Here is a 17,938-nt window from a genome sequence, read left to right as displayed (position 1 = left end):
GTTGGATCTTCTTGCAGTCCAAGGGTCTTCTCCAACACCATAGTTCAAAAGCATCAATTCTTCAATGCTCAGCCTTCTTTATAGTCCAACTCTCACATCCATACATGACCACTGGAAAAACCATAGCCTTGACTAGCCAGACCTTTGTTGGCAAGGTAATGTCTCTGCTTTATATTATGCTATCTGGGTTGGTCATAACTTTCCTTCCAAGGAGTAAGCATCTTTTAATTTCATGGTGGCAGTCACCATCTGCAGTGATTTTGGAGCCCAAAAAAATAAAGTCTGACACTGTGTCCACTGTTTCCCCATCTATTTCCCATGAAATGAGGGGACCGGATGGCATGATCTTAGTTTTCTGAATGTTGAGCTTTAAGCCAACTTTTTCCACTCTCCTCTTTCACTTTCATCAAGAGGCTTTTTAGCTCCTCTTCACTTTCTGCCATAAGGGTGGTGTCATCTGTGTATCTGAGGTTATTGATATTTCTCCTGGCAATCTTGATTCCAGCTTGTGCTTCCTCCAGCCCATCGTTTCTCATGCATCGTTTCTGCATATAAGTTAAATAAGCAGGTTGACAATATACAGTCTTGATGTACTCCTTTTCCTAGTTGGAACCAGTCTGTTGTTCCATGTCCAGTTCTGTTGCTTCCTGACCTGCATATAGGTTTCTCAAGAGACAGGTCAGGTGGTCTGGTATTCCCATCTCTTTCAGAATTTTCCACAGTTTATTGTGATCCACACAGTCAAAGGCTTTGGCATAGTCAATAAAGCAGAAATAGATGTTTTTCTGGAACTCTCTTGCTTTTTCCATGGTCCAGCAGACGTTGGCAATTTGATCTCTGGTTCTTTTGCCTTTTCTAAAACCAGCTTGAACATCTGAAGTTCACGGTTCACATATTGCTGAAGCCTGGCTTGGAGAATTTTGAGCATTACTTTACTAGCGTGTGAGATGAATGCAATTGTGCGGTAGTTTGAGCATTCTTTGGCATTGCCTTTCTTTGGGATTGGAATGAAAACTGACCTTTTCCAGTCCTGTGGCCACTGCTGAGTTTTCCATCACATTAGGCATATACCAAAAGAAAGTGGAAAAACAAGCATTCCCCAAATCACTGCAGGACCTGGACATCAATTCCCATTCTCATTTGTCTCTCAGAAACAGTACAGGGACTTCCCTGGTGGTCCAGTGGCTAAGACTCCAAACTCCCAATGTAGGGCACCCAGGTTTGATCCCTGGTCAGGGAACTAGATCCCATATGCCACAACTAAGACGCAGCACAGCCAAATAAATAACTAACTCTTTTAAATAAAGAAGAGAAACGTTAGTGCATCATTGCTTAATCCTAGTAAAAAAAACCTTGGCTCTGTGGCTTCATCAACTTTGCCATTGCATTGTAGAAAATATACTGGCAAATCTCTGGAATTATAGAAATGAATTTTCACTAAGTAGGTTTGAAAATTGTTTTTCTTCTCTTCTAGCGCCTTTATCTCTGAAGCAGAAATGAAGCCCAAGATGTTGAACCAAACCAATTTAGATAAGAAACGACTTACGCTCTGTTGGCAGGAGCTGGTATGTGAAAATCTATTTATACTTGGGAAGCACGAAAACATGTGCTTTAAAAATAAGCGTCGTAGATGAAGCATAGGTCATAGACCACATGAGGATAAGGTTCTAAGGGTTAAATGTTTGTGTGATATAGAGGAATGAGTGGAAAAGGAATAAACAGATGAGTACGCTGGAGAAGAGCTAGCATGTATTGAATGTTTATAAGAATGAGCTAGAAGCCCACCAGCGCTACATTCTGTTCTGATGTAGGGCTTGTTCATTTTTTGGCATTTATGTCTTGTCAGAGGCTGTGGACTCTTGCACCTAACCTTCTGCCTCCTGAGCTGAGAGACAAAAAGAAATAACTAGGCTTCCTCTCCTCGATGTCCTCCCTTTACGAACTGTATGAAAAGCTGTGAGCCCTGCAGGGTCGGGCGGTGGCTGGTCCCTCTCTGCATCCTGTGAACCCTGCACAGTGCTGGGTGCCTGGGAGTCGCTCAGTCCCTGTTGAATGAGTGACAACTGGGAATTGCTAGGCCAAATCAGACCCTGATTATTTCTCCTTGAAACTTCAGTTCCAGCCATGGCACCAGGGAGCATCTTGTATGAAGTCATGATAATTCTGCAAAATGAAATTCCTCAGTGTCGGGGAGCTCAGTTTGGTGCTTTGTGATGACCTAGAGGGGTAGGATGGGGTGGGAGGGAAGTTCAAGAGGGAAGAGATACGTGTATACATACGGATGATTACACTGTTGTATAGCAGAAACTAATACAACATTGCAAAGCAGTTATCCTCCAGTTTACAAAAAAACCCGGCTCTGTTTGGCCAGGGACATTTTAAAGATGTGAACGGGCCCTGGAGAGATGAACCACTTTTTTTTTTTTTTAAAGTCATAGCTAGTTAAGTATACTCCAGAGACTAAAGCCTGAGTCTCTGAACACTTGACTCATCCTTCTTTCCAGAATAATAAATGGTTTGTGTTCTCCCCTACTCCCAGGGAGACCAGATTCCCACCATATATAAAATCTTCCTACCCATTTCTTCCTCAGCACCTGTGACTGCCCCTCCCTGCCTCTGAAATATCCATCCCCTGTGTATCACCCGCTGAGCTCTCTTTTTCTGTGTCCAGCAGTCCTTGTCCGGAACAAGCCCATCATGGGAGCACTTTGTAGTGGCTCGGCTCTTTCCCCATGTCCAGGCCTGTGTTTCCAGCCTCCGAGCGGACACGTCAACTGCTGCCTCTTTGCCCCTCTGACCCAGCATACCCCACTCAGCCCATTCTCTTCCCACCTAAGCTTGTTCCCCATCCTGCATTGGCTGGGAGCAACCAGCCTCCCCTTAGGCTTCTGCTCCAGTCAGAAGCCTAAGAATCAACTTTGAACCCTATACCTCACCCTAAATGGTCAGTTTGACCCCAGGCCAGGGACTCAGCCTGGCCTTTAAAGACTCTGGCCCTTACTCTATTCTTTATCCCCTGAACCACTGCCTAACCTGCGTGCCTTAGCATCTCTGGCTAGACTATTGCAGTCATCTTCTTCCATTCCACCTTCCAGAATGGTCTCCAAAACACAAACCTGCTTAGATCACTCTTCATGAAAATATCATTGCTGCTGCTGCTGTTGCTGCTGCTAAGTCGCTTCAGTCGTGTCCGACTCTGTGCAACCCCATAGACGGCAGCCCACCAGGCTCCGCCATCCCTGGGATTCTCCAGGCTAGAACACTGGAGTGGGTTGCCATTCCCTTCTCCAGAAAATATCAGTGGGGTCTCTCAATTGCTCCAATACTTTGGCCACCTGATGTGAAGAGCCGACTCACTGGAAAAGACCCTGATGCTGGGAAAGACTGAGGGCCAAAGGAGAAGGGGGCAGCAGAGGATGAGATGGTTAGATAGCATCACCATGTTGATGAACATGAGTTTAAGCAAACTCTGCAAGATAGTGGAGGACAGAGGAGCCTGGGGTGGGTTACGGTCCATGGGGTCACAAAGAGTCAGACATGACTCAGGGACTGAACAACAAAAACAATGCAGTTGTTCAAAAGATAAAGGCCAAATTCCTTTGTGCATGACATACAGAGCTGCTCAGCATCTGGGCCCAGCCTAGTCTCCCAATCTTAACTCCCATTTCTCCCTTCCTATATATCTGAGCAGCAATGATTTTGAACCCTTACTATGTATCTTCATATGTAGTTGTTCCTTCCATCTGGACTGTCCTTTTTCTTATCATCTGATGAATTCAATGTATTTTTAAAGATTCAGCTAAAATATCATATTTAGCATTATTCATAAAACCTGGCTTTGGCCCCTCTAGTCTCTTGGTGTTTCACACGGTTGAGTTATTTGCAAGTACTGCTTTCACCTCACCGACTGTCAAAGCCTCAGGGAAGGGAAACTTGTGTCCTTCCCCTCCCCGAGGCCTTGGCTCCTGGGAGCGCCTGGTCCACAGCAGGCATTCAGGTCCTCTAATCAGGGGCTTCCTAGGCGCCAGGCCCTGGGTGCAGGGAGCACGAGGCTGTAGGTACTTGGTGCTTGTCCCCAATTTATTGACTCATCTGTTTACTCCACAAACATTTATTTAACACCCGCCATGCGCCAGGAACCCCATCAGACACTGACTTCTCTTGGCCTCAGCTTCTCATCTGTCAAATGAAGGTGAAATAATATTCCCTCTTTCCGTATTCCTGAAGTGAAAGTGGCTCAGTCAGCTCTGACTCTGCAACCCCATGGACTGTAGCCCGCCAGAGTCTGTCCACAGGGTCCAGGCAAGAATACTGGAGTGGGTTGCCATGCCCTCCTCCAGGGGATCTTCCCAACCCAGGGATCAAACCAGATCTCTTGCATTGTAGGCGGATTCTTTACTGTCTGAGCCACCTCCTTCTGTTAATGGGCAGCGTGCAGACTCTGAAACTGCCCTCATGACGGCTCAGTGTGGAGCTTACAAGCACTTTGACTGTGCTTCTTAACCAAATTTCTAGAAAGATCTACACCGACTCTTGTTTTGTTTTAGGAGGCGATAGCCAAGGAAGCCAAGGGGCTCACTCAGCAGCAGAAGAAAAAGTTATCTCTTGAAGAAATGATCCAGACAGCCCAAAACTTTGTGGAAAAAATCCGCTTTCTTGTGGATGAGGTAATCAACTCTACAGCCAAAGCTCATTTGAAAGATTAACCTGAATATGTCTTCCTGGGGGGTTTGAATGTTTCCTAAGGATGAAAGATGGAGCTGTGTTTTCTCTCAAGTTCTGCTGAGCTGGGGAGGCAGTATTCGTTTGAAGGGTGAGAAGGGAGGTTTTTAAATTAAGTCAAACATATATGACTTTATGGATTTTTTTTTTTTAACGAAGCCTGAGTAGTCAGCAGAAATAAAAAGCACGTTCCTAAAACAAAAACAAACAGAAAAAAACACACTTCTTAGTAGGCTCAAGAAAAGTCAAAATAAGCACAAGAACTTTGATAGATTTTTAACTAAGAAAACTGAGATTGAAGCTCATGTTCAGTAAAAGTTAAATCTTCTCATTTTAAAGTTAGTTGTAAGCCATTGTTAATCGTCTATACCCCAATACCAAAAGAAGTTTAAGCTTAAAAACGAAAAAAAATAATAAAAAGAAGAGCAGGAAAAGGGGAAAAAAAATTAGTTGTAAGTAATATCTTCTGGTGACAACCAGAATGAGCTTTACAAAGTCCTCATATTTGCTTCTGTTATAAAAACCAGGTTTCCTGTGGGAAGGTTTCGGGGAGAGGTACAGATTTAAGGCTTCTGTTGTTCTTGAAAGCTGTTTTTCTTGTTGCAAATCAGTCATTCCCTGGAAGCATGAAAAACCCTGAGACAGTCACTTTGGAATGCAGGAATTTAAATAAGCACCCAGAACGTTTGAAACAGGGCTGTGACTAACCAACCCTGTGGCTGGAAACCCTTCCCATGAGTGTCCTTGTTTCCATGTCAAGAGAGGAAGGGTACCAGTTACACTCGAGGGTTATGGGGTTAGAAACAGCATCTGCTTACAGTCCAAGGATATCAAAAGCTAGTTTATGACAATACACCTCCCTTTAGTTTTGGAAGCTATGTTGGCTCAGAAATGTGCGTTTCAAACACTCACTATGTAATGGGTCTCTTGGCAGGGAATTCTGCAATTCTTATCTTGATTAGCTCAACTTTAAAGTCTAATTTTCCACACAATTTAATGCAGTTTCTCCTGAACAAACACCTAAAATGGGGTGAAAATACTTAACAATCATATTTTAGGTATAAAGTCCCTTGTAAAATTGTTTTTCCTTCCTGAAGATGGAAAGACATCCAAGGACATTCACGGATTTTTGTTTTTTCATCTGAATGTTCTGGAAATGTTACCAGGCTCCTAGGAGGTCCACTGCTTGAAACTAAATTGTTCTTACAAGAGTGCAAAGAAAAAATTCCATGGGAAAGTGTAGAAAGTGTTTGTTCTGCAGATGGAGAAAAGTAGGAGAGCAAAGATGCCAAGTCATGGGTCTGACTTGTGTATCGTCAAAGTGTGATGAGCAGTTTGGTGTATGGGATTTCCATGACCTAAGACTTTCTCAAAGAAGCTGTGCTTAACTTGCTTGGTTGCACAGGTGTTTCAGTACCCAGACGGTTTAAGTCACAGAACCTTTGCAGAAGGGGGTTGTTTTGGTATAGGAGAACCCTGGAAATGCCCGTGTAAATACCCACCTATCACAACCACCTGCTCTGCCCCAACAGCCACAGCACACCATCCCTGACGTCTTCATCTGGATGCTGAGCAACAACAAGAGGGTGGCGTATGCCCGCATCGCCGCCAAGGACCTGCTCTATTCCCCCATCAGGGACCAGATGGGTCAACACTGCGGGAAGATCAAAACTCATTTCCTCAAAGTAAGTCTGTACTATTTTTGACTCAAAGACAGGAAATCTCTGTTTTTCCTGGGTTACACAGAATTCCTAGTATGTGTCCAGATTTATGACTCAACACTAAGACTTTCAAAAATCTGAGGGCAACTAGAACATCTTGCCCCTTCTTGATTCAAGTTATGTTTAAGTAGACCATCCTAATATTTTCCATTTTCCCCCTTTTTTTTTTTAATCTAGTGGATGTACTCTAAGGTTATTTTAAATTTTACTTCTTTGATTACTGGGAAGGATGAACATTTTTCTGTTAGTTTCGTCTCTACCTTTTCTCTTGGGTAATGTATCCGTGGCATCATCTCACAAGTTCATCTATATCTTTAAACTAGATTGCAAAGAAAATTACAAGAGGAGAGGCTGATATTCCACAGAACTAGTTCAGGATTCCTGATGACTTTACATTGTAGATACATGATAGTCTTTTCATCTTGGGTCCCTGCACCTTTTGTGGGTTATAGGCACAATCTCTGGATAGAATCTACTGTCTTTAAATCAAGATTTAAGCCTTTCCTGGAGACCTTGGGTATTTTAGTTCTACAAAGAAATTTCTATCCCAGAAGTGGCCTTGGGCAAACATGGAGAAGGAGTGGTCTCAAAGCTTGTGTGCATGCGTCCCAAGTCGCTTTAGTTGTGTCCAACTCTCTGCAACCCCATGGACGTAGCCCTCCAGGCTCTTCTGTCCATGGGATTTTCTAGGCAAGAATACCAGAGTGGGTTGTCATCTGCTTCTCTAGGGGATCTTCCCAACCCAGGGATCAAACCTGCATTTCTTGCATCTCTTGCCTTGGCAGGCGGGTTCTTTACCACTGAGCCACCTGGGAAGCCCTGATCCCAGATTAGGGGAATATTAATCTAGGGGAAACAAAACTACATCATCTGAAGACATGGCTAGGGAATAGTAAATCTGGAAAGGCAGTCAGAGTTCCGTTGTTCCTGTTCCAAGATTTTTCTTTCTCCCTAATTTAATATTCACAATGCTATTAAAAATGTTGGAACAGAATTTGCAGAGCTCAGCCCCATCTACCACCCAGAGTTGTGTTCTGAAGCAGAGTTCTCCAGCTTCAGTCTCAGAAAAGGACACTCATTACCCAAAGCAAGCTCTTCCTATGAGAGGAGCTGGATGCACTTGCCAGAGGGGGGTGCCCACTCTTCTTTTTCTTTTCTCCCTGGGACGCGTGTCAATGCTGAGTCCACCCCTTCTCAGTCTCGTTTCCACCCCTATCCTGGCTTCTGCTCCACAGCCTGATTCCCATCTCTTCTTTTCAGGCCTCTAGCTTTCCATTTAGCTTTTCCTTTATTGTTGTTCAGCCTCTCAGTTGTTTCGGACTCTTTGTGACCCCATGGACTGCAGCAAGCCAGGATTCCCTGTCCTTCACCATCTCCTGGAGTTTGCTCGAATTCATGTCCATTGAGCTGGTGATGCTTTTCCCAGGATGCAGCAGAAAGTGGTGGCTGCCGACACCCTTCCGGGTCCTGCCACAGAGTGAAGTCTCTACAAAGCAAACATTTTTTCTCTTAACTAATACTGATGGGCTAACTTCAACACAGTTTGTGTGAATGACCATCTTTCTTCCCTTTTTCTGACTGGCCATGATTACCCTTCTTTGTAAGCCAGTTGGCATTTCACCAGAGACTGCAGAAGGGGGAGCAGGGAAGACGCAGCCAAGGCTGGAAATGCACATGAGATTAAACGTGGGGTGTTGCTTCTATGAGTTCCTCAGAAGGTGCTCAATGATGTTGCGTGAGTTACCACTTGGATTCCTAAGTGAGAGACTGCATTGTCTTGCAAGCAAGTTCAATGTGTGTATTTTTAAGCATTTATTTAGTTAGTTTTTGGCTTCGCTGGGTCATGGTTGTGCTAAGTTGTGTCTGACTCTTTGCGACTCCATGGACTGGAGCCTGCCAGGCTCCTTTGTCCTTGGGGTTATATAAGCAAGAATACTGGAAGTGAAGCGAAGTGAAGTCGCTCAGTCATGTCCCACTCTTTGCGATCCCCTGGACTGTAGTCTACCAGGCTCCTCCGTCCATGGGATTTTCCAGGCAAGAGTACTGGAGTGGGTTGCCATTTCCTTCACCAGGGGATCTTCCTGACCCAGGGACCGAACCCAGGTCTCCTGCATTGCAGGCAGACGCTTTACCCTCTGAGCCACCAGGGAATACTGGAGTGGGTTGCTATTTCTTTCTCCAGGGGATCTTCCCAACCCAGGAATTGGACCCAGGTCTCCCACACTACAGGTGAATTCTTGACCGACTGAGCCACCAGAGAAGTCTTTGTTGCCGCATGAGCTTTTCTCTAGTTGCAGAGAACGGGGCTTCTCTCTAGTTCTGGTGCGTCGCCTTCTCATCATGGTGGCTTCTCTTGGTGCAGGGCATGGGCTCTGCGGCACTACCAATGGCCTTCTGTAGTTCTGGTAGTTGTGGCTCTTGGGCTCCAGAGCACTGGCTCAGTAGTTGTGGAGTGCAGGCACAGTTGCTCCATGACACGTGGGATCTTCCCAGACCAGGGGCTAACCCCATGTCTCCTGGATTGGCAGGCGGATTCTTTACCATTGAGCCACCAGGGAATTTTTAAAAAGATGTGTAACCTACAAAGTTTAGGCACGTGGCCATGGTCCTTGTATAACAGCACAAGATATTAGCTGAGTATTAGGTTCTAACCATGATTCACACATACAGGTTGTTTTCAGAGCAGCAGAGGTGTAGGATGTTCTGTGTTTTTGTTTTAAGCAAGGGATATCAGTCTGGCTTGGGGCAATGCAATATAGTAAATGAAGAGTCTTGCTACTCGTTGAAATAGTGGTCCATAGGTCAGCAGGATCAGCACTAATAGGGAGAAGTGCAGGATCTTAAATCCTACCCCACACCTTCGGAGTCAGAATTTGCATTCTACCAGATCTCCAGGCAGCTCACATGCATGGATACACATATCAGTATGTGAGGAGGCCTAAGAGGATGGGCTCTGGAGCCAGGTGGAGCAGGGTTAAGTCTTGGTTCTATTCCTGCTTTGCTCTGTGATGTTGGACTATTGTCTTAACCTCTAGGAACCTCCACTTTCTCATCTTTAAAATACACAGCATGAAAGAATTTGTTTTATAGTCATCATGAAGATGAATGATAACCTATGGCTTGTTAATAGTATTCAAGTAGTAGGACCTTCCAGACTGCAAGGAGATCCAATCAGTCCATCCTAAAGGAGATCAGTCCTGGGTGTTCATTGGAATAACTGATGCTGAAGCTGAAACTCCAATACTTTGGCCACCTCATGCGAAGAGTTGACTCTTTGGAAAAGACCCTGATGCTGGGAGGGATTGGGGGCAGGAGGAGAAGAGGACAACAGAGGATGAGATGGCTGGATGGTATCACCAACTCAATGGACCTGAGTTTGGGTAATCTCCAGGAGTTGGTAATGGACAGGGAGGTCTGGCGTGCTGCGATTCATGGGGTCGCAAAGAGTCGGACACGACTGAGTGACTAAACTGAGCTGAACTGAATAGGACCTTCTGTGTGTAGGAACATTCAATCAGGGCCTGGGTCAATGTAAGTACTCAGCACATGTAAAATATTATCATTAGACCAAGAAACAGAAAATTCAACAAATATTTACTAAGTGCTTCCTGAGTACAAAGTACTCTTTTAGGCATCGAGGACATCACTGTGATATGACAAAAATCCTGCTGTTGTGAATTGAAGGCCTGTGATGGATCCAAATGGCAGATTTTTTTGTTGCTTTTATGACAACAAAATAACCATAGGCTCTCAATAGCTATTTATTGAATTGAACAAGTGCTTACCACATTTTAACTATTACCATTATTACTGTGGGCTTCCCTGGTGGCTCAGTGGTAAAGAATCCACTTGCTCTGTAAGAGATGCATGTTTGATCCCTGGGTCAGGAAGATCCCCTGGAGAAGGAAATGACAACCCACTCCAGTATTCTTGCCTGGGAAATCCCATGGGTAGAGGAGCCTGGCGGGCTACCAACCATGGGGTCACAAAGAGTCAAACAACTATAACAATTATTATTGTAGAAGTGATGAATGGAGAGTTATTTGTCTTATAATTTTAAAAATTCTGAGTTGCAATTAAGGTTCTCTTTACTAACAGCAAAATGACCTCATTTGTCTTTTTAAAGCTGAACAAACAATGACGTCCTACTCCCTAAAGAATAAACTCCTCCATATACTCAGCAGGATTCTACAGCCTCGTCTGTGTCATTCTGTTTCAGCTCTTTCTTTGCTGAAAGCTTTCAGCAGATCCATCCCTGGCACAGAGCAAGCATTCAGTAAATGTCAGCCCTTAGCACCACTCTTAGTTCCTGCTCTTGTAGCTTTGTTCAGGCACTTTCCTCTTCCTGGGACGCCTTCTCCAGGATCCAACCCCAAAGTGCTTATTAAAACCCACTGGAATATGTGAGTCTTTTTTTTTTTCTTCCAGTTTTATTGAGCTATAATTGACATAGAGCACTATACAAGTTTAAGGCATACAGCATAATGATTTGACTTACATATATCTTGAAATGATTATCATAATAAATTTAGTCAACATCCATCACCTCATATAGATACAGAATTAAAGAAAAAAAATTCTTTCTGTGATGAGAATTCTTATGATTCTTAACTTTTTCATGTGTAACACATCAGTGTTCATTGTATTCATCATGTTGTATATTACATCCCTAGTATTTATTTATCTTTAACTGGAAGTTTCTATCGTTTCACCTTCATCCAATCCCCCTTGCATACCCCCTGCCTCTGGTAACCATAAATCTGGTCTCTCTCTTTTTTTTTATTATGTACATATGTATTTATTTGACTGTGCAGGGTCTTCGTTGCTTTGCACAGGCTTCTCAGTGAAGTGGTTTCTCGTGTTGTGGAGCACAGGCTCTAGGCACGTGGGCTTCAGGAGTTACAGGATGCAGTTAGTTGTGGCTAACTAACCAGTAGTTATGGCTCATGCACTGAGGCATGTGGAATCTTCCCAGCCCAGGGATCGCAACTGTGTCCCCTGCATTGGCAGGGAGATTCTTATCCACTGTGCCACCAGGGAAGTCCTAATCTCTTTTTCTCTGTTTTTAAAGTATAATTGACCTACAATATTATGCTAGCCTCTGTTATACAATGTAATGATTTGATATTTCTGTACATTTCAAAATGGTCACTATGCTAAGTCTAGTTATGATAATGTCATCTTACAAAGATATGGAATATGAGAGTCTTGAAGAAAGGGTGGAAATGCCCGCTGCTTCTTCTCTGGTCCATTGGCATCTTCTCTCTTACACCTGACTTTGTATATGAGTAGGTGAATGCAGGGCAGCCTCCTTGTCTAGATGTGAGCTCTTGGAAGAGAGACCCAGGACTGTCTTTGAGATGCCCTTCTGGCCCTGCTCCCTCTGCAAGGTCTGGTGACAGCTGGTGGCAGTTGCTGAGTTGGGTTGCTTAGAATATTCCTGGGGAACTCACAGAGAAAGATAGGAAGGCAGGCGAACAACCAGATGCAATTTGGGTTCTCGGGCTTTCCACAAGTGCCTGGGAAATTGTCAGAGCAAGTGGTAGCCTCTCCTAGTGGGATTTTGTGACCCTCAAGGGAAAAGAAGTGGTGCAGAAGAAAGGGGAATTGTGTATTGATGGGAACGCCTGAGAAACAGAAGAGGCGCTTAGAAGAGTCAACAGTCTGGAGAGGTGGCCACTTTCAGAATGTAGGCCTGGCCGGAAGTACTGAAGACGGCCGAGTCTAGGGCCTGGGACTCCCTAGATGGGATGCTGGTGATGGTTTAGTCACTCAGTCCTGTCTGACTCTTTGCCACCTCATGGACCGTAGCCCACCAGGCTCCTCTGTCCATGGGATTCTACAGGCAGGAATGCTAGAGGGGGGTTGCCATTTCTTTCTCCAGGGGGTTCCCGACCCAAGGGATCCCCTAATCCCGGTGGTGGAGAAATAACGGAGCCACTCTGCACTGAGCTGTGTCCTTCACATGTTGAGCACGCATGCACCCATCCGCAACATGTATATTGTGTATACACACCACTCAAACTAGTACACACATAAACATACAAATTCAAATCTGCGTATGTTCAAAGAGGGAAAACAGGGTAGTGAGGGAATTTGAAATCACACTGTGTGAAGAAGGGGTGAAGGAAGGAGAGGTGACCAGCCAGGTAGAAAGGGTGTGGTAAGGCAGGCAGGTTTCTTCAAGCTCACAGGGGCCTGACCTATGGAAGGAGTGTCTAAGCTTTTCTGAATGAAGCAAAGAGGCAGAGGCTATGGCTGAAACTTGGCTGTTGGAAGCACTGGGAAGGGAGATTTCAGCTCAGTGTGGGGAGAGGCAGTCTGTGTGGGTTCACAGTCCAGAGCCCAGATCTGATTTCATCTCCCCCGATTTGAGTCCTGGCTCTGTCCCTGAAAAGCTGAGTGATCTCAGCCACTAGAAATGGCTTACCTGAGTAACCCAAAAGATTCAGATCAGCTAGTCAGTTAATTGGATGCAGGACACTTTCTTCATGAACGATGCATAAGCCAGTGATGGATACGAAAAGCTTTGCTAAGCCTATTGATGTTTGGTGTGTAAGACATTGAAGATTTTCAGTAAAATGAATACTCTTTCAGTTAAAAAAAAAAAAAGAGCTGTGTTATATTAGGAACTTATTATAGTTAGCCTTTCTGAGCCTGAGTTTTCTTCTCTCTAAAATAGAGGCAATAACCACACTTACCTGTTAGGTTTAAATGATTCAGGGCTTGGAAGTGCTTCATGCAAGGCCTGTTTAAGCTTCAGGGCCCATTAAACCCGGGTCCTTCTCTAAAATTGTGTGTTGTGCCAACTAGGGTCATTGGTCTCATTTTAATATGAGCCCCAGGGAAGGAGCTCAAAGAGTGAGGCCCATTTGGTTCCTACTAATGAGGCAATCTTCCTTGTAACCTTTTCCCAGCTTCCTGGAAAACGGCCGGCTGGTTGGTCAGTACAAGCAAAAATTGACGTGTACCTGTGGCTGGGCTCCACCAAACACTCTAGCGCGATTTTGAACAACTTGCCAGCAGGCTATGAAGCAGAAATGTCCTCCAAAGCGGCTGGCACCCATCAGCCACCAGCCAATCTGCTCTACAAAGGTAAGATGCCCACTGGGCCAAGAGGGGCATGAGCTGTCTCTGGTGGGCTTCTAAGAAAGCAGTAAGGAGAGGTGAAATGCGTGAGTTGCTTGCACAGGAGCAACTGATTTGCCTCTCTTAATACAATATCTAAATTTTCTTTCTGACCTTCCGATGTCCATTTAAAAAGAATGAAGTCATTAAGCATATCTAGAGTACACATCTTTCTCATTGCATAGAGTGTAATGAGTTTCTTTGTAGGTGGAGGATATAGATTGAGTTTGTATTTTAAGCAAAAGATGTCTTTTAAAGAAACATCAGTAAATTCTTGTGTTCATAGGATCCGTGGAATTTAAGCAGATTTTCTTTTACATGGCATTGGGATTTCGACCCAAAAAGAGCAGGCATTTACATTTTCCAGTAATGCCCCAATAGGAACTGATATCATTGGGGTCACTCATGTTTCTTTGGTTCTTTGCTTGGCTACTTTTATAAATTCAGCATGGTCTATGTAATCCCTCTTCTATACAGATATTTTCAATGAGTGCCATTATGTTTACATTTTCACATAATTCTTTTACATTTTTTTATTGTGGTGAAAGTCACATAATAAAAAAAACACAATCTTTTTATCATATTTAACTGTATAGTTCAGTGGCAAGGGCTTCCCAGGTGGCTCAGAAGTAAGGAATCTGCTGCCAACGTAGGAGACATAGGAGACAGGGGTTCAACCCCTGGGTTGGGAAGATCCCCTGGAGGAGGAACTAGCAATCCACTCCAGTATTCTTGCCTGGAAAATCCCATGGACAGAGGAGCATGGCAGGCTATAGTTCATGGGGTTGCAAAGAGTTGGACATGACTGAGTGAGTAACATTTTCACTTTACCCAGCTAGTAAACTATCTCCAAATTCTTCTTTCTTTCCATTGCTTCCCATCTTGTCGTTAGAGAGTTTTCATCTTTGGGTGAAAACATCCACATCAAGTTAACTTTTTATTTTTATAGACATTATCTCTAGAGACCCCAAGTACATATTTACTTTGTACATGTATGACCCTGGACATATTTGCTGTCCTCCCTATTCACAATTCAGAGGAGAGGAGAGATTCTCCCCAAAGCTTTCTGCGCCTCTGAAGCATGTTCTTCTCACAGGGTGACCTAATAAACTCTCTCTGCTGTACCTTGACATTGATGGCTCTGGCCGCCTTCCACACCTCCTGGAGAATTTGGTCTCTTCATTCATTTAATGCTTCAGAACATATCCATTCAACCAGTAATACCAATAGTTAGTTTGCCCCTGCATATGGAAGGCACTTTCATGCATTGGAGAAGGAAATGGCAACCCACTCCAGTATTCTTGCCTAGAGAATCCCAGGGATGGGGGAGCCTGGTGGGCTGCCGTCTATGGGGTCGCACAGAATCAGACATGACTGAAACGACTTAGCAGCAGCCGCATGGAAGGCACGGCGGGAAAACTAATGAGGGCATGTCGAGCCGAGTGAGAGCTGATCCTGGCCCTCTGAGGGGGCCGTGAGACGTGTCTTTAATAACCACACGTGGAAAACGAGCCATAGCCCAGAGGTGGACCACATATGAAAGCAAAGAGGAAACCACTTTACTAGTCTAAGGAGCAGAGCTGGTAAGACTCAAGGTTTCAGGAAAACAAAAGTCCATGTCTAAGTCCATGTCACCTCCTGGAGCTGTGCAGGGTCCTGTCTGTGTGGCTGCACTGGGGGCTCTGCTGACATTCTGGGGTTTAGGCACTTTGGGGGGAGCTGGCAGACGTTCTCAGGGGATGAGCCATTCTCAAATTCCCTCCCAGCTGAGAGATGTGCCACCGATGCAGCCTATTAAGGAACACGTGGGCTCTCTCTTGACATACCCCAGTCAGGAAATTCCTAAACCATCCGCTGAACATTTCTTTGTTTACTGTCCCTTTTAAGGAGCTCTGTTGTGTAAGAGAGTTAAAGGCAACAGATGAATATAAAAACAAGAGAGGCCATGTGTCAAGGATCATTAAGTCCATGGACCAAGGAATATGATTAAGTCACCTCCTCCTTGGGGTTCCCCACCATCCCCTGGTCTGTCCGCCCCCTGCCCGCAGCCCTCTCTCTGCTGCCCAGCCCATCAAGCAGCTGTGCTCACTCCTGCCTTTCACCTCCCACGTCTTCTGCCCATATCTCCTGCAGGACACTCAGCCCCGGCTCCTGTCACGAATTGATGTACTTGGCTTATCATCTGCCTCCTCCCTGGAGCTCCCCAAGGGTGGGGGCTCTTTAAGCTGCTTCAGAACCCTCAGAGGCCAGAACTGCACCTGGTACACTGTAGGCACTCAAAATGCTATTGGCTGGCTGAATGGTGGATGGATGGCTCAAGACTTTACTGAGTTTATTTTATAAAAGCTTTTTATTTTATACTGGGCTGTTGGGCTTCCCAGGTGCCACTAGTGGTAAAGAACTTGCCTGCCAGTGCAGGAGACGTAAGAGACATGAGTTCGGTCCTTGGGTCAGGAAGATCCTCTGGAGGAGGGCATGGCAACCCACTCCAGTATTCTTACCTGGAGGATCCCATGGAGAGAGGAGCCTGGTAAGCTACAGTCCATAGGTTCACAAAGAGTCGGACACAACTAAAGCAACTTAGCATGCATTCACACATAGCCAATTAACCATGCTGTGATAGTTTCAGGTGGACAGCAAAGGGATTCAGCCACACATATGTATGTATCCATTCTCCCCCAAATTCCCCTCCCTTATTGAGTTTATGGAAGCAAAGACAATTTGTGGAACCATCCCTTTCTTATACACACACACATACACACACACACATACACACACCAGTAGAAACAGGAGAATTACTAAGAGATAAAATATGGTACTTTATTTTTTAGTTGAAGTATAGTTGATTTACAATATTATATCATTAGGTGTACAGAATAATGATTCAGTATTTTTGCTGAATTATATTCCATTATGTTATTATAAAATAATACGGCTATAATTCTTTGTGCTGCACAATATTTCCTGTTGCTTATCTATTTTATACCTAGTAGCTTGTATTGGTTCATCCCATGGCCCTTAATTGTCCCTCCCTCTGCCCCTCTCCTCTTTGGTAACCACAAGTTTGTTTTCTATTAATATATCTGTGAATCTGTTTCCATTTTGCATATAGATTCAAAACACCATGATATTTCAGAAAGAGATTTGGACTTTGTAACCTGACAGAAATGAAATCCGGGCTCTGGCATTAGCTGTGCAATCTTGGAAATGTATCTTAGCCTCTTTGTGAGCCATTTCCCTCATGTAGAAAATGAAGATACTGATGTATATTTCACGAGTTGTTATGAAGATTAAAACCCAAAATGTGGTGAGAGCAGCAAGGAGAATGCCTGTCGCCAAAGTACCCCCGACCACAACCCCTTCCCCCATCTTCCCTGTGACCATTTCGGTCTCTGTGGCTGTCGGTGCTGGTGGTCTCCCTCATCTGTCTCTGGATGCACCCACAGACACACAGCACACACAGGCACCCACCCACTCACACTCACCATTCCTAAGAAGCCCGCTAATACACACCCTTTCCCATTATTTGTCCACAGATCGTCACGTCTTTCAGCTGAGAGCTCACATGTACCAAGCCCGGGGCCTCATTGCAGCCGATAGCAACGGACTCTCAGACCCTTTTGCTAAGGTCACGTTCCTTTCCCACTGCCAGACCACAAAGGTAACCAGGGAAGCCCCCTGCTTTCTCCTTGCAGCCCACTGCTGAGCCACAGCAGGCCCCAGGAAAGAAAAGAGAAAAAAACAAAACAGGGCACATGGCAAATACTTGTGTCTCTAGATGTGTAGGTATTTTAGACCCAAAAACATGGATGCAAGGAAGGACAGATATGGGGAGGGTCTACTGATCCAATATGAGCTGTTGTCCTAAAGCCAAGAGGTCAAGTACCTGAAGCAAAGGCAGATTGGGGGAGGAAAGAGGGATGAGGAGGGAAGGAAGCCGGCATCCTGAGCTGCTCCTGGAGTGATGGGCACAATGCCCATCACAGTGGGAAAACGAATGAACGAGAAAATAGCGCAATCGGCATGAGGCTTGTGCTGTAGTCTCTACTGAGGGGTCTCAGTGGGGAGGAAAGCTTTCCTGCTTTGTGGTCAGGAAGCCCTAGACTTTGTATTTCCAGCTGGGGGTCTTGGCACACTTTTAACCCCTCTGCAATTCAGTGTCTCTAGAAAATACTGCTTCCTGATGGATGCTATGAGGATTCAAGGAGATGGATCTGTACCTGTTTCCTCTGGTTTCTTCCTTTCCTGTGCACTGAGTCCTGACATGTGAAAAGAGGCCCTAATCAGCACATGTCCAACAGGCTGCTTTTCTCATGAGATCATGTTCTCTAAAGGTTTACTCTGTTCTCTGAGGATTCACTGTTTTG

The 17,938-nt window shown here is 44.8% G+C and overlaps 1 protein-coding gene across 4 annotated transcripts in view; it reads left to right on the top strand.

Moving 5' to 3' along the window:
* The window catches only part of FER1L6 (fer-1 like family member 6), a 173,180-nt gene that overhangs the window by 80,135 nt on the left and 75,107 nt on the right, over nt 1-17,938 (top strand). For all 4 annotated transcript variants that reach the window (XM_027972915.3, XM_042254149.2, XM_042254150.2 and 1 more), the window contains 5 exons: nt 1,475-1,565; nt 4,548-4,667; nt 6,255-6,407; nt 13,361-13,538; nt 17,108-17,232. In XM_027972915.3, coding sequence (XP_027828716.2) covers nt 1,475-1,565; nt 4,548-4,667; nt 6,255-6,407; nt 13,361-13,538; nt 17,108-17,232 — 667 coding nt within the window. The remainder of the gene's footprint in view (nt 1-1,474; nt 1,566-4,547; nt 4,668-6,254; nt 6,408-13,360; nt 13,539-17,107; nt 17,233-17,938) is intronic.

The sequence above is a fragment of the Ovis aries genome, chromosome 9, assembly GCF_016772045.2.
Source record: "Ovis aries strain OAR_USU_Benz2616 breed Rambouillet chromosome 9, ARS-UI_Ramb_v3.0, whole genome shotgun sequence".
Classification (NCBI taxonomy): Eukaryota; Metazoa; Chordata; class Mammalia; order Artiodactyla; family Bovidae; genus Ovis; species Ovis aries.
Note: the sequence above shows the minus strand (reverse complement) of the source record. Positions and strands in the feature narration are given on the sequence as shown.